This window comes from Babylonia areolata, chromosome 1, assembly GCF_041734735.1.
Source record: "Babylonia areolata isolate BAREFJ2019XMU chromosome 1, ASM4173473v1, whole genome shotgun sequence".
Taxonomy (NCBI): Eukaryota; Metazoa; Mollusca; class Gastropoda; order Neogastropoda; family Buccinidae; genus Babylonia; species Babylonia areolata.
Window position 1 is genome coordinate 77,246,835 of NC_134876.1, and position 17,500 is coordinate 77,264,334.

Genomic DNA, 17,500 nt, shown 5'->3' on the forward strand with positions numbered 1-17,500 from the left:
GTTATATCGAAATCGTACTGGAACTCAGTGAAAACACACACACACACACACACACACACACACACACACACACAACAAAAAACAACAACAAAAAAAAAGCCGCACACATCGAAAAGAAGAATATCTAAAAATCAAATTTAAAATCCTTCAAACAGCTGGATGCCGAGAGAGATTAAAAAAAAAATAATAATAATAAAAATCACACACACACACACACACACAACCACCACCACCACCAAGAACAACACTTACCATCATTGTAGCCGAAAGACACAGGCGGGGCTGTCGTGTTGCACGTGCCTTCCAGTCCACAGCCCACAGAGAACCACAGCCCGACCCCCACGTTGAAGTCGCCCACGTCCAGCCAGATCCACATGGGGGCCAAGAACCCTGCCACTTGTAGCGAGATGGCCAGAAGAGCCAGCGCTATGGTCACCTGTATCCACGTTCTCGTCTGCATCCTGGTCGGTTGATCTGTCACTGTTGTTGAACGTTGTTCGTCGGAACGACGTTTTAGCAACGCCTATTATCCCGTTGAAACAGGCTTGGTTTTTTGGTGATATTACTGTACCGTGTTTGTCAAACGAAATTTTATAATGTTACTTATCTGGCAGAAAACTCCCAAACAGGTTTGAGTTTGTGGGAAATATCGGTTAAAAAATATGGTGGGGTGAGTATGCGGTATAAGTATTTTTCCGTGATCGAATAAATACAAGATGATGGATTCAGCGATTTGGCTGTCTTATCAGGCAGGTATACCTTACCACCAAACACTTACACAGTAAGCTTCGCCTGAGACTCGGCAGAACACAGACACCCACCAAACACTACACAAATAAATCGTCACCACCGGACTGGAGATTTAGAACAGTTTGAGGAGTTCAACCCCCTCCCTACCACAAACTAAAAACAAAACTACCACCTTCGTCAGATCGAGGAAGGTTGCACATACTCTTGTAGTTTATTTTATGTCAATTTTTCTTCCAGATTCCTAATTTTCAGAGCAGAAGTGAACTGCTGTGATGCTTCTTTGGTGATCGAGATGCTGTGTTCTTCCTGTGTGAGTGCTGTCGCCTTTCGCTGGTAACCTCAAGCTGTGCTGGCTGGTGAGGATACACAAAACAAAAAACAAAAACAGTCACCAATGTAGCAAATATACGACGATGTGAATCAGGACCTTGAAAAGAAAAACAACGAAATATAGTGTTGTTAGTTATAAACTGTTTACCGGCGTGTACCATTATCTTAAGCGACTGAGGACATAACTTGAAAATAAGAACGACCTCACAGCCAACCATCTTCTGAGATATAAGCTTAAGCTTATTCAAAGCGGAATATTTGAATAATAATGATGATGATAATAGGATGACTAAACAGTTGAAAAAAAACAATAAGTTGTCACATGATACTGACACAAATTAATTATGTTGATTAAGAAATTCAAATGTTCACAATGCAGCTGGTCACGTAATAACTCTCTCTCTCTCTCTCTCTCTCTCTCTCTCTCTCTCTCTCTCCTCGAATTTTTAGTCTATTTAATCTTATTTTCCTATCTCTCGCTGGTTACTACTATAAAGATATTTTAAAAGTATTCTGATTGGAGAAAGCATATGAAACACTTAAATCTCTGCAAAATGAAAAGTTGTTTTTTTTTCTTTTTATCAATAAAAAAACCCAAACTTTTTACTTTTCCGTTTGCTAGAGAAGAAGAGAAGAAGAAAAAGAAACACGGATAAACGGATGGTACATTTTGCAACATATCTCTGAAGAACAAATCAAGGAAGAACAAATCAACAAAACAGTGTACAAACCACAACCACATCCCATTCCTATTTCCATGGTATCCTAACTAACCACAATTACGCCCCTTCCTTTTACCATTCTTCAAAGTTCAAAGAGCAGAAAAACAAAAACAAAAACAAAACAAAAAACACCTCTGCCTCAATTTATTACGAACGCAAGCTAACAGGACGTTATACTCAACACAGTTTCAGTTTTAAGGACTGAGCCACATAAGCAACATCTGTTGTTAATAACAATATTAATAATAATGATGATAACAATAATAATAATGGAGCAGATGTCTGGCTGACCTTCGCATGAACCCGATAAACCCGATGCGCTGTTCATGCCTTGGAAGCCTCTTCTAGATTTGTACAAAACACTGACATAGAATGAAACACAATAATCAAGTCAAACAAACAAACACTAAGTAAATACACTAAAACATAATACTAAACAGTGAAAGATATACGGTAGAAGACAAATGACCGAAATAAAAACAAACAAACAAAAAACAACATTAAGCTCAGATCTACCTAATGTCCTCTTCACGGCAATCAGCACAGTGTCAGAACAAACAGCGCGCAGATTTCGTTCAACGTCACTGAACAGACGATCGTCAGTGAAGGAAATACGAAAATACTCACAGGATAAGGTACATGGCTCTATTTATAAGTCCGTGGCTGGACAGGGTGGAGGGAAAGGGGGGAGGGGGCGTGGAGGGAGGGGAGGGGGTAACCCAGAGGCACGGTAAGAGGAGCGGCTTTTTTAATTCTGTTGACGGTGACGCCCCAAACGCCTGGTGGGCTGAAAAGCAGGGGTGGGATTGAGGGGTAAGGGGGTGGGGGGGTGACACAGGAGGGGGTTCGAGGGGGCTGTTTGTTTGTGTTCCCACCCGTTCTGCGAGTAAACGTTCTGTATAAAAATAAAGAAAAGGGAAAGAATAAATAATATTATTTATTTCTCAAAGGAGAAATATTGAGAGGGGCAGGGCTTTCTTTGACATATATAATGCACCAATCACGAAAAATTGTTTTCGTGTTTGTTTTTTGTTTGTTTCTAGTTTGAAAAAAAAAAGAAAGAAAAAAAAAGGAGGAATTACGTGTTAGTTTAGCTAAAACAGGAGTGGTAAAAGATTAAAGAGTATGGGGGATTAATTAATGGGTTTTTTTTTTTTAGTTCTTACGTGATCAATGGGAAAACTAAGACATACATTAGTCACCTCCCCCTTGTATTTGTTTTAGTTTAAATGCTCTTTGTTTCTTGTAGACTATGAGACGGTGTTTGGGTCCTAAGCAAGCATGAAATGTCTGACGCTGATCACCAAGGTGATAATTATGTCAGTGGATTGAGAAAAAATACATTTGAATGTAATCGTTTATCGTATATGTACCCAGATATTGCGCTGCTGTTGCTTGTCAAGTAGACCTGATTAATACTTTTTTTTTCTTCTTTTTTTTCCCCTGTGTCATGGAAACTAAGAAAAAGAACACGGAAGCATTTTCACATGATGTACTAAAAATTCAACAACGATCCTTGGAGTTCCTCAGAGTAATTTTGACGAGGATTTTTGTTCAGATTTCAATCAGTCAAGCAGCCAATCACCCAATCAATACATCTTCAGCGGCAATCCGTTACGGTAATTAGGTTGTGCATTTATGGGATTCGTATCTAACGTTTCTGTGGGACGTATAAAAAAAATAAATAAATAAAAAAAGAAAGAAAAAAGAAAAGAAAAGAAAAGTAGGTCACAAAATAAAAGCATACCTAGATAAATGAGATTTCAACCTAAAGCAGCAACAGACCCACACCGATTCATTCAAATTATTATCAAACACTACTCCATTCAGAATTACGTAAATGATGAAAGTAAACTGATTTTAACACGGGCTGAAGAACATTTTCTTTAAGATAGAGTAATAAATCTTGAATTTACGCTGTAGCTCTACTATCACAAACTAAGGTGCTGTAAAAGCTGAGCGTTTCGTTTTGACACTTTCTTTTCTTTTGGTGCCAGACATAGACTTTTTAGTTGAAGAAAGGTGGTGTTTACTTGACCGTTTTCCAGTACCATGAATACAGCGCTGCACATAGTGTGATAGGCAGCTCCTGAAAGAAGGTCCTTGTCTACACCGTCAATCGTGGTTCGCTTGGCAAAAACCTTGAAAGCGCGCGTGACACAGGCCCTATTCTTCGTCTTTCAATAATTGTTGGGTCTGGTATTTTCGCCCAGATGATCAATGAATCGCTGTTCGTATGGTCCGGTTCCTCAGTCACTTGTGTTGATTAGAATCGTGTCCAAAGTCTTATACATAAAAGATATTTGCTTCCTGTTTCAGTCGTTACCTGTCTAGAGACCGACATTTTATCTGTGCCAAATCAGGTTGAAGGTTGAAGTTAAAGGTTCGATAGCTTTACAACCATCGGCCCAGTTGTTTCACTGTTTCCAAGGTCTTGGGCTCGAACCCTGATCACTGGTGAACACTGGATCAAAAGTCCAACACCTAATCCAGTCTGCTACGGCGCCTCTAAGGGAAGAGAAGGGGAAGACTTGTTTTGTGTTGACTGCCACGAGTCCGTTGATGTGGTGGAATACAAACAGCAGAAAGAAAGGTATCTAAGTTCACTGGGAGAGCGTGGAGGTGGGAGAAGGGGGAGGTGGTTGGGAGTGGGGGGGGGGGGACTATCTCTACGACAGCATAAGAACGGCACGTTAACTTGGACAGTGATATGGAGTTTTCTCCTTGATTCAACATAATATTATGGGTGGCCCGAGAAACCGAACTAATAACTTGGAATGCGAGCTCGTCTTCCAGTTGAGCCAAGCAGACGCACACGTACGGCAGCTTTCAGTTGAATTTGCAATCCAACTCGCAAACTCATCCAGTCAAAGCCCTGTCCAACCGGATCGCCGATTTCCATACACTCGATACAGTTGCCAGGGTGGAACGGTGGCCTAGTGGTAACGCGCTCACGGGTTCCAGTCCCATATATCTACAGACCGGGATTTTTACTCCCCTTTCCACTGTACCAACAGTGGTGATCTGGGTGCTAGTCTTTCGGATGAGACGATAAACCGAGGTCCCGTGTGCGGCATACGCTTAGCACACGTAAAAGAACCCGCGTCATATGGTTGTCCCTGCCCTGAACGCTACTTAGAAAAAAAAATTCACTTTTATAGTAAAGCAGATACACTAGCAGATAGAAAATAAATAAATAAACAGAAAAATAAATAAAATGTGGCCCTGCACTAAAGAACCGTGACTAAAAAGAAAATACGCAAAATAAGCTAGTACAATATTTAAAAAAAAAAAAAAAAAATTAACAATAACGAAATAACAAAGCTATGTTTTACTTTCAACAAGCTGTCGGGCTTAGTCATGAAACAAACTGAACAAATTGGCTGCATGTGTATTCAACGATCGACGTTCGATTGAAAATCAGGCTACACTCGATGTCAAAGTAACCTCCCTGCACTCACTCACACACTCACAGCGACTCGGGCACCTTGACCTCAAGCTGTTAAAAGCAGCGACGTACGGCGACGGACTGAAAGAAATTACAGAGGAGTGTTTTCATTAGTTAGGCTATGTGTTAGCGTCTGCATGTTGAATATTTCAATAAAGCAAAAGACATACACCTCGATAGGTGAGCAGGTACAATAAATAAATAAATATATAAATAAAAAGGTGGCAGTACAGGTATTCCGAAGCTTCTGAGTTCAACTCCAGGGCGCCGAACTCAACTTATATAAAAAATAATAATAAAAATAAAAAACCGAAAAAACAACCACCACCACCCCCTCCCCCCCAAAAAAACACGGCATATTCACTGCCTGTTATTAATCATAATACGCAGTTCAAATCATAGTTCAGCCTAGATCACTGTATAATTAGGATCTGTGCAGTTGTTCAGATAGCGGAGTGTTGGGAATGTCTGCGTTGCCCAGAAAGGATGAAACTTCTCGACCATATCATGGTAGGAGAGTTAACGAAGCTTAACTTGAATACAACGGGGCTAAGATGTGTGTGTGTGTGTGTGTGTGTGTGTGTGTGTGTGTGTGTGTGTGTGAAAACAATGAACAAAGTGGGAAAAAAATGATCAGTATCGGTATTAGTAACTCAAGATGTCACTGCGTTCGGATAAATCCGTATAGGCTACACATATAATGAATTAAAAAGAACAGTAAATGAAAATGAAGAAAAGACGATTAGGGGGGGGGGGGGGGGGGGGGGGGCTGCAAATAAATAAGAGATATAAGAACTCTTTCTTTTTTTTTCTTTTTTAAAATGGAAAAAAAGCATTCTCATGCCAGACAGTATCCTCGGCGAATCAGAAATTACCTAAGATGGTGTGGCAGCAAAATTCATGCTCGTCAGTGACTGTTGACATTATCTGAATAACAGAGGAGGGTGGAGAACACGAATCATCTTGAATGCAGCCTGTTGGTGTTCTGAACGCAGCAAATTAAATTCCCCTTACATCAACTCAAAAAACACAAATCTTAACCCCACACATTGAAAACGTAACAGTTTTCACTGAATACACTACGCACTGAGAAGAAAATAAATTTTTATGCAAAGTATGTTCATGATCTATATCATCTGTTTGGTGTAAACAATAATTTTTTTCTGCAACTCGACTGGCTGTGATCTTGTACCCCCACTTTGCAAAACCAACATGATTTTATGTAATTAATATCAGGCTCTCGAGGCCTAACTAGAGCGCAAGGCTTATGCACAAATAAGGCATCCGTTTCCTTGTTCATTAATTCTTGCTGTTTACACTGTGTATACTGTACATGTTTTGACACCACCAGAAAACTGAAAGTGAATGTAAACCAGATACTACTTTTTTTTCAACTGGAGATTTTTCTGATCTCAAGGTCAACAGATGTGAAGACCTGCTGGTGCCTGAACCCCCTTCGAGTGTATGTGCATGCAGATCAAATGTGCACATTAAAATCCATGTGGAAGAGTACCAAGCTAGCATTCAGAGGCACCCAAATCAAAACTGAAATTCTCACTACTGATTTCTTTATTTTTTTCACTGTTTTATTCTTTTGGGTTTTTTTAGTCTGGTAGTGTCAGCACGGTGTCACAGAGATCTTTGCAAATACTTCCCTGGGATGGTTAACCCTGTCGAGCAAATCACCTGAGGCAGACAAATGTTAACAGTAAAGCTACGAGTTAACTTATGTTAACAGTAAAGCTATGAGTTAACTGTTAAATCTTTAAATGATTGACTTAAATTGATTTGTAAAGAAATATGATGGAAAGGGAGCTATAAACCAGACAAAGATGGTGCATTTGTCTTTTAAACACAGACTAGTACACAAAATTTTAACATTCAAATATAGTCGATTTTCTTTCAAGTTCTCTTTTCTTCTTTGTTGTCGTTGTTTTTCATGTTTTTGTTCTGCCATATCACTTCAAAGGTAGAAATCACATGTTGGACATTACTGTCCAGCCATCCTGTTTTGAGCCATCACTCCATCTGTCCTACTAACGACTGCCTCCAGGTCATCCCTTCCGGGTTCCACGCGGGAACTTGTCTAATCATACAGGGCTACAGAGCGCATGTCTGATTTTTCTCCAGCTTCTTGGCAAGTCTGCTCTGCTGCTGTCTGTTGTCTTTGTTGGATGGCCAACAAATTCAAAGAATCATTCTGAGGTATGTGTTGGTAAAAGTCAGGGCTCTATTCTTGGCAGATTCCGGGTGATAGTGCTTGCTTTTGCTGGATCCAGGTTTCTATAGCATGTGGCCGATCCATCCCCAGTGATTTCTGGAAGGGAGAGGATCTGTTTTTCAGCAGGCTATTAATTTTTCTCTCTGCTACATTTCAAGGGTACAGATCTTAAATATATCACGCATACTGGTTTGCATTTGAATTGTGTTTGTGTGGTCAGAAATGGGTCAAAGCCCCTAACCCCACTCCCATGAAATTGTTTATGCAATGCACAAAAATCATTTTATTGTAAACCTTCACAACAAATGAACCGTGTCCTGTGATGTCATGTTCCATGGCTCAGTTTGGAACCTAAACGTATAAATGTAAAATTCAGTGGGGTTTTTTTGTTTTGTTTTTTTAATCTGTTTTGAAATATGTCCATGGTTTCCATGCACAACCAGAACTCATGCTGGCTGCAAAGAAATGTTTGTTTGGAAAGAAAGCGATGATTTCAAGCATTAACTTAAAATACTTTTCATCAATTTACACCTAAATATTTAACTGTAAGAAATCTAAATTTCAACAGTAATTGTATTTGAAGCATGTCCAGATATAAATCTGTCACACCTCAGATTGCCTGTAGAATGATTGTTGACACAGGAATTATTGTAATAATAATAATAATAATATTTATATAGCACTGAATCTTGTGCACATACAAATCAAAGCGCTTTCGCATCAGTCATTCAGACACATGCATAACTCTAAAACTGGAGAAACTGAAGACAAGGGAGAGGCAGGCAAGGGAGGCTATTTTGGGAAGAGGTTGGCTTTTTGAGGCCAGACTTGAAAGAGCTGAGTGTGGAGGCTTGACGAAGCAAAAGAGGAAGTTCATTCCAATTGCAAGGTCCAGAGACAGAGAAAGAACGGCAGCCAACAGTCAAGTGTTTGAATCTGGGTATGCGTAAACAGAGTGGATCTGAAGGCGATTGTAGAGAGCGAGATGGAGTGTAGAGGTGAAGGCAGCCACAGAGATAGGAAGGGGCTGATTTGTGAATACATTTATAACATAGAGTGCTGATCTTGTACTTTATTCTGTGTGAAACAGGGAGCCAGTGGAGATGTTGCAAAAGAGGAGTGATGTGCTCAGATCTTTTCTTTCAATTGTAACCTATTTTTACTTAATTGGGATATCTTGCTTCATGAATATGTAAAGTACATGTTTGGATTCTTTTGATCCTTTCTTTGATGCTTGGGATATGTTTTTTTCAGTTTGGATGTGCTGAGGTACATTACAGATGGCAGATTCCAAAAATGTTGCTTGGTTAAAACTGATTCCAAGTTTGTTTTGTAATCCAAGAACACATGAACGAATCATATGAATGAATTAGAAAGAAAAGCACCTCTTCTTCTTGTTCATTTCTTTGACATACTATGTCTGTGGCATCTACAAATTCCTACTGTGTGCCTTCGTACTATGAGCTTTGAATTTGATGCTTTGGACATTATTTAAGCATGTCATAAGCAAGAAAATTATTAGCTATGTATAAGGGAAAAGTTTAACTTAGGAATCCACAGAAAAGTTTTAGACAGTTGTGTTGCGTGTATTGCAGTGTGACACATCCATGTTGACCTTGTACAAAGTACAAACATTTCTTATGTGGAATTATGTACTTTATCTTATTTGTTTACACTCAGGTACAGTGAATGTGGGAATGGGGAAGGGAGGAAACTGTGTGTTTAAATGCACTGTGTGTGTGTGTCTGCACTGGAGCAGGCATGTAAGCAGATGTATATGTGTATATGCATGCATGTTCAGGTACATTATGTCTGTGTGTTCAGGCAAGTGCATTTGTGTGTGTGTGTGTGTGTGTGTGTGTGTGTGTTGTGTATGTTGATTTTTAATTGTGTACACACAAAAACTTGACCACGACTTCTTCTGTCTTTATTTAATAAACCATGATATTTTCTTTTTGATTTGTTTTGTTTTTCATCAGAAATTCCGTATCCTGCAAACAGTGCGAATTCCTGCAGAACAGGCGCTGCAGGAAATAGTTTGTTTTTCCCTTGGATTTGGCAAAAGGGGTGAAATATATTCTTGTCTTTTATGCATTTCATTTTCTTTAAATGGTGAACTGACAACATGTGTGTAATACACTACACTGCTGTCATTGAACACACACACACACACACACACATACACAACCAAATCAGAGTCCATTTGTTTTGATTTAAAAGGAATGTGAGAGCTAGATACCACACACCAGATGAACAGCTGGCCCTAGACAACAGTAAAGTCAATGGATCATTTGAAATAACCAGAGGATTTCTTAAAAAAAAAAAAAAAGAAAAAAAAAAAGATGTAATGAACATCTTTTGTTGTGAAATGAAATCAAAATTTGTGACCTCAAAAAGTAACAAGTATTCAATGGATATGTTCTGAAATTGAATTGTCATTCAATGGATATATTTTGATTTCTTCACAAGAAATTCTCTGCTTTTCCCGGTAAAACGTTTGATGGTTCCAGTAATGCTCTTTGAACTCCCAAAGTGCTGGACACGGTACGTGCCAAATGACTGCGCTTCTGGAATTTCCCATTGTATAATGGCATCACTTTCTCCAAACACCAGGCTTGTCATCTTCCAGTAGTACCTGGAAAACAAGGAGAATGTTTTTAAGTGCATATACAGAATACTTGTGTGATCTTAGGGAGTGACACAAATCATTTTCTTGTGAACTGTGCACCTACTCCACAGGCTGGGCATTGTATCCAGACCTGTGGATTTCAGACAGCACTGAAAATCTGTTTAGAAAACCAGCATGCACTAGACTGTATACTATACTTGGTTATCAGCCGTAGCTACTTTCGTTTTCTCCGCATAGGCGGATAGTAGTTTGCACAGGACAGGAATGTCAGACCCCTGCCGAGTCTGCACTAGTGGGTCACAGTAAGTATGTTACTTAAATGTAATTTTTGGTAGAAAATTTCCTTTTCCACCCTTCCAAAACAGGCGTACAGGCAGGATCACTGTATGGTATCAACCAACAAGAGACACCAATTCATGGTCAGCAGTTCCACTCCAAACAATTACCTCTGTTGGCAAGGGCGTTAACCCTTGGTCAGTAGCATTTGGAGAAAATGAAGAGTGGGGGAAGGGGGATGTGGAGAAAGTGTGTGGATCTTTTCCAGTCTGAATGCTGCCCCCAATTCAAAGTCTGGGTTATTTTTTTCTTCACCTGTGAATTTGGAGTGAACTTTCTGGTTGGGTAATCATATATCTGTGATAACTGGCTTACTGGAATTCATATCTGTAATAACTGGATCCCATATCTGTGGGTAATATGTACACACACCTTCCACCTCCTCCCTGCACCCTCTGTGGCAGTGTACCCTTAAGGGCAGCAACTGTGACATGATCCTTTGAAAAGTATGAATTACCTCCCTTCACATACATGGTGTCCCAGTCATGGCTGTATTTCCGTCCAGCGGTTGAGTACAGTTAAATAATTACTTTTCACATAGATGATAATTATTCTCTTCATGAGCTTTGTTGGTCAAAACAGACCTATACGTTTGTGTAGAAAATGGGCGTTATCACTTGTGTGCCTCACCAACCCTGACATTTTCTTTCCTTGTAGCTTGAAGACCAGCCATCCACACAGGACAATAATCAAGCAGGCTGAAAAACTAAATATTGATCCTACAGAATCTGGTAAAAAAAAAAAAAAAAAAAAGGAAAGAAAATTAGGCAGAAACAGAGTCATGTCTATGTTCAAAAACCTAGAACATGCCTCAGACACTGACCAATCCATCTATTTTTTGAATGAAGATTAAAAAGAAAAAAAAGACATGAACATAATTATACAGAATCATATATATATATCTACAGACATACAAAACCAAATATTACAAACTCACACATCCCAGGTGAAAAAAAGAATACATATTAAGAATGCCCAATTATCACATCCAGAAAATACCCCCCCCCACCCCAACCCGAAAAAAAAACAAGGCTTTCTCAAAAAATATATACATGAATGGAACAGCAAGACAGAAAATCAAACAGGAAATCACAAGAGGAAGAAAAAAGGAAAAAGCCAGAAACAAAGAGAGCGACAGGAAAAGAGGACAATTCTAATATAGATAATTTTCCAGAAGGTGGGGATACTATTCACACTGAAAGAGACCCCAGCATCCTCACGATGGACACAGGCTGGCATTAACACTGTGTCAGCACTGGGCCACACAGACAGTGCTCACACTCTGCCAACTGTTACCAACCTGGTTTCCCAGTCAGCGTCCGTGAAAATAACTGTCCATGACCCATCGGCCTCTTTCTGCTCCACAGTCAGAAATGTGTCATTGGTCTGAAACACAACAGCTGGCCTTTCAAATGTGTGTTCCAACTGGAACTGCTGTCAACAATAAGCAAAGCAACTCCTTAAAAAAAAAAAATTTTAATAAAAAAAAGAAAAGAAAAAAAAAGCCTTCACCTACATGGAAACACTTCACCACTTGGCTTGCTACGTATCTGATAAGACATCATTTTTATGACGGGATATTAACCCTTTCGCTGCCAGGAAAATAAAATTTAAGTGAAATCTATTTGCCAGGGTTTTTTCACAAAAACCGGGTATAAATTTTCAAAAAATTCTGTGCTCTTTGTTATTGGAGAAAGACCCATAAAAGTATATATTTTCTGAAAGGGAAATGAATAAAGAATACAAAACACATGATGTTTTCCCATTTTATGCATTTTAAGTGACATGCTGTTGTTTTGAAATCTGTGTTTTGTTTTTTGTCACATTTTCAACTTGTTCATTACAAACATTAGTCTGGTAATTTGCACAAAAATATCACTTTCTGGACAAATGGATATCTGCACACACAAAATCATACTAGAACAACCACAATATAAAAAAACTGAAAAAGAAATAGATGCATTGTGACTTCTGCAAGTGATAATATGGATGTGAGGCCACGCCCCCTCAGTCTCCACCCCCCTCCTCTTCACCCCTCTCACACCGTCACTTCATCAGACCGCGTTGGCTGAGTGCCAAGAAAATAGCTCATACGGTGCCCTGCTAAAAATTCGTCTGCTAGAGTTGAACAGCCTGCATCACTCATTGATAGTTGTATCTTGGCCACTCTCTTGATTGCTCCCTTTATTTTCTATCAAATCGTCCTATAAATGTTCACCACTGTCTTCTCCTTCGAATTTATGCTCCAATTCTTTCTGAGCATTAGCTAAAGAAAGTAATCTTGGTTGATTTAGTTCGCCACGAGCGCATGTCTTGAGCACGGAGTCAGTCCGACATTTTGTTGAGCGAGCGAGGAGAGGAGCCAGGCAAAGACTGCGGCCAGTAACCCAACCAAAACGTTCCAATAAAGGACTGCCTTATGACGCAGATGGTGTTTCTAGCTATGAATAGAATCCAGAAAGATTCCCCAAGCTAAAGCTACCAGCATTTTTGTCAACAAACTGAATGCAAAGCAGGGAAAAGTCAGAATATTTCGATGACGAGTTATCTCGTCATGCAGGCAGCGAAGCATACATGCTTGCCATGACGAGTTATCTCGTCATGCAGGCAGCCTAGGGGTTAATGATACAAATGCAACTATTTCTCTCCCTCTCTCTCTCACACACACATACACACAAACTGAAAATTTAGGCTGAAATATCTCATAGCCTTTTCTGGCCATCAGGGCAGAGATGTCTATATAGGGCTCAGCATAGGAAGGCAAAAAGCAATCCTCTACTTCAGCCGTTTTAACCTTCCCCTACTGAAGTCAGGTACCTATTCACACCTGGGTGGAGAGAGGAAAATCATAAAAAAAGTGCCTTTGAAAAGGACACAACACCGTGTCAAATACGGGTTTAAACCCCGATCACTGGTGACCACTGGATCAGAAGTCCAATGCTTAACCGATTCTGCTGCAACACCTCCATTTACTAACACAAAGACATTTTTTTTTTCTCAACAAAAAAGAAGTTTAACAGAGGAAGATTTGGTGCACATACTCTTTGTTATGCAGATCATCAAAGAGGCATTAAATTTAAATGCTTTGTTGAATTTTTTTTTTTTAATCCCACAAATAAATAAACAGTGAACACACAAGTACATGCAACATAGAGAACAGAAACAAACTGCTGCATTCAAATGATCAGACCGTCACAGCTTACTCTTCCTACCAAACCTCAGGTGTAATCTGTGCTTACCCTCAAGTCGTTTCTTGGATTGGCACTAATGAAAGTCACTTCCACCACAGACCCCTGGAGGACACAAGATACAGATGTGCAATATCATCAAACAAACTGCAAAACTGCATACTTCATACAAATGGCAATGAACACATAGGACTCATAGATGTACACACAAACACAAATAACAGATGGATATGCACACACAGAGAACAAATGAACATGTACACACACCAAACATGAAGGATGATCACTGTTTTGATGAGGCTTAGGTGGACATCACCTTGATTTTAGCCATGTATGAACTTTATTTATACATAAAAGAAATCCAAAAAGCTCAAAACAAAGCATGTTATTCATGAAACAAAAATTATATGATACAGTTTACGACAAAAACACCAAAAAAATATTGCAGATGGACGCTAAAACTGATTTGACAAATGGCATTCTGATTTATACATAGACACAGACAGGAACTAAGAAAAAAACAGCTCTGCAGTTTGCAAAATTATGGCACTATCAAACTAAAAGCTGATATGTTATCCAGAACTATCACTCTGTAGTTTGAGTACATCAAAGCCAAAGCTAATGTATTATCCAGAACTATCGCCTTCAATTTTGAAAATTTTGGTAATGTCAAACCCAGCCTTGTAGTTTGAAAATGATGGTACTATCCAACCCAAAGCTGATCAGTTATCCAGAACTATCACACAGTAGCTTGAAAATCATGGAACTATCAAACCCAAAGCTGATGTGTTATATCCAGAGCTATAGCATTAGACAAGATCACTCACGGGGGCATACGAAGGGCTGGCGTCCACTTTGACATCCCCAAAGTTCTTGCCAAGAGGAGCTGTGTCATAGAGCACTGGAGGCAGGAACGACAGCTGCTTTGAAAGCAGATTGGGAGGGTTTGGACCTGGCACCACAGTCTTGTTCTGCACAAAACCAAAAACAAAACATGACACAACATCCATCACTCATGTGTGAATCCTATATACGTATCTTCAAAAATAAGATGAAAAATTTTGAACAGTAAACCTGAAGGGAAGGGCAGGAGTTGGGGAGGCGGGGGAAGGGGGTGGAGGGGGGGCAGGGGGGTGGTGAGAGGGAAGGAGAGGGTTGCTTTTTTTCTTTTTATTTGTTTTCCTAATTCATGAAAATCATGCATACTTTTGTTTAAATATACATATCTGCTTTTGTTTAAATATACATATTTTTTGTTTAAGCAACATTATGAGTATCACAAAAAAAAGAACTGCATATATTATCCAAATTTTTTGCTGACCATCAGAAACGGTGGGGTTTTTTTTAAACCAAAATTTATGTGCCTGAAAAGGGAACAATTTCACCAAAAGTTTCGATCTTTCCCTGCATTCATCACCATGTTCTAACCTGAACAGTTCATTATAAAAACAATTTTTTTTAAACTCTGAATACTTGTTCACCACACCCCTGACAAAAAACACACAAGAAAGACATGCTAAACTTTAATGGTACCAAGCCTTCAGAAAACCCCTCTTCACTCATCACACTCACTCTCTCTCTCTCTCTCACTCTCTCTCTACCTCTCTCTCTCTCACTATCTCTCTACCTCTCTCTCTTTCACACACTCTTTCTCATTCTCACAAATACAATCTCTCTTTCAACCTCTCCCACTTGTTTTCTCTCCATCTGTCTGTCTGTCTCTCTCTCTCTCTCTCTCTCACACACACACAGAGAAATCCTCAATCTCAATATCTCTCATCCACAGTGAGTGTGGCGAATAGCTGGTCAAACAGAAATACCCAAATTCTGTGTTCAGGGTCAGTATCCACATGTTTCATCAACCTTCTTGAACTGTTGCTGCACATTGATCTTTCCCCATCACTCATCACTGATTCAGCAGTGTTCATCACTCTCTCCATATGTTATACCAGTATCCAAGGACAGCCTGGGTCCCGGTTGGGTGTAAAGGCAGGACAAAGGTCCCCTGTTAAAATGAACTGTAGTCACTGAATCATGTCATTTGGGGAGGGCAGTATTCCCAAACTCCTGCTAACAAAGACATTTTGTTGCTGTTGTTGTTTTTGTTGCTGTTGTGTTTTACTTTAGCTTAAGTACCATTACACCTTCCCTCACCCAACAAAACTTTCTCAAGCTGAAAACCAGCCTTCAAAATACCTAAGTTTCAACTACTGAACGCTGCTGAAAAATGGAAAGGTTTTTGTCACCATGCACCACATAAACAAACACACATGCAAGGATATGGAGAACAAACAAAGAGAGAACTGATGTAGTATGGTACAGTACGTGTGCACAAACCTTTGCAACAGCTTCTGCCAAAGTCTTGAAAACCTGAATGTAGGCTTGCAGTGTGTGTGGTCCATAAATGGTTGACGCTCCCTCGTATCGCTGAATCTGATAAAAATACACAAAAAACACAGTTTGACATTCTACCATGAAAGAGAGGCATGTGTGTGCATGCATGCACACACACATGCGCGCACACACACACAAACTACAAGAAGAACCAATGGTTCAAAGTGCTCTGTGCACCAAAAGTTCATACATAAAAGTCAACACGCATGGCCCAGCAAGCAACTCTATGAAGAACTAATCAGGCTTGCAACTTGCTAACTAATGGCTGCCAGCTTAATTTTGCTAAAACAAACACCAACTTCAAACAAAGAATCACAAAAATTCAAATAAATCTCAAAAGCATATAAAAGTGTGTTTTACTGATAGAAAATGACTGGAAAATATAAACAGCGCATGTTCAATGATGACACAATGAGACAAGTCATAATCATGAGAAGATATCCCGGATCAAAGAAATAAAATAAACCAAATAAACACACACAAAAAAGTGGAAAATTCAAGTTGCTGTTTTTTGGGTGGAAATAGTATTTAAATGTTTGCTGATGTATTAGACATAACAACCAAGTGTAGTACTTTTCCTTTACTATTTTTCTCTCCCTTAACTCTGTAAAGAGTCAATGGGGCTTCACACTGAAGAAATCTTCACCAGATTCCTGCAGGTCTGTTGGTTGTGTGTCAAAAAGCCTGCATCTTTGCAAATGGTTTTCATGTCCATTCTGCAATATTGTCAGTCCATCGTTTTTTTCTGGCTTTTCCTAATCTCTGTCCCTCAACAGTTACTTGGAGGATCATTTCAACAAGGCTGCTGGATCCCGTTATGTGACCATACCAGCGTAGTTTCTTATTCCTACACTATCATGTTGTTCAATATGCAAAATCTAACATGCACACACACCCAGCCACAAGCACTATCTTACCATATTACAACACAGACACACAAAAAAAGCTTAAACACTGGAGTTTTTCTATGTCTACTTCAAGCATGACTACTCCTCTTACCCACTGATGTGCTTGTTAGCGTGTAATCCTGATCCTGATAATCTGAGTCACTTCTGTTGATCAACAACATTACCTTTCCTCCCCTGTTTTCATAGTCACTATTCTCACCACAAATCAAACAAAAATTCTAGCCACGTTCTACACTGTATGTCATGGCAGCCATGCCAACATGCACCATGCTTTATTATAAAAAAAAACAAACTAAAGCATTAAAAAAAAACAAAAAAAGACAAACACGCTGAGAAACAGCTTCAAACACCCTAGGGGTAAGTCAGTCATCACATGGCCAGCCTGACTGTTTTTTATGCGATGACCCTTGAACCATGGTAAAAACCATGGTCAGAAGCACAAAGCTTGAGAGAAGCAGTCCTCTGATTAAGCAAGGAGCAAGTCTCCTCCATATTTGGGCATGAACCGCTTACATGGCAGGTGGTGGTTCTCAATAACTATAATAAGTACTCAGTGAATGGTATATATATATAT

At 39.4% G+C, this 17,500-nt stretch overlaps 2 protein-coding genes across 3 annotated transcripts in view; both read right to left on the bottom strand.

Annotated features, from left to right (window-relative positions):
- LOC143287684 (uncharacterized) overlaps positions 1-2,427 on the bottom strand; it is a 29,913-nt gene extending 27,486 nt beyond the window's left edge. Inside the window, exons 1-2 of one of the 2 annotated variants that reach the window (XM_076595876.1) lie at positions 2,319-2,427; positions 253-1,103 (exon numbers count right to left, since the gene is read on the bottom strand). In XM_076595876.1, coding sequence (XP_076451991.1) covers positions 253-460 — 208 coding nt within the window. In that variant the 5' untranslated portion in view covers positions 461-1,103; positions 2,319-2,427. Of the gene's footprint in view, positions 1-252; positions 1,178-2,318 lie in introns of both variants that reach the window. The other variant, XM_076595886.1, reaches the window with a different exon arrangement.
- A 6,955-nt stretch (positions 2,428-9,382) lies between these two features.
- Positions 9,383-17,500, bottom strand: part of LOC143287693 (neutral ceramidase B-like) — a 37,080-nt gene continuing 28,962 nt past the window's right edge. The window contains exons 15-19 of the mRNA XM_076595899.1: positions 15,962-16,057; positions 14,452-14,595; positions 13,676-13,729; positions 11,737-11,822; positions 9,383-10,106 (exon numbers count right to left, since the gene is read on the bottom strand). Coding sequence (XP_076452014.1) covers positions 9,911-10,106; positions 11,737-11,822; positions 13,676-13,729; positions 14,452-14,595; positions 15,962-16,057 — 576 coding nt within the window. The 3' untranslated portion in view covers positions 9,383-9,910. The remainder of the gene's footprint in view (positions 10,107-11,736; positions 11,823-13,675; positions 13,730-14,451; positions 14,596-15,961; positions 16,058-17,500) is intronic.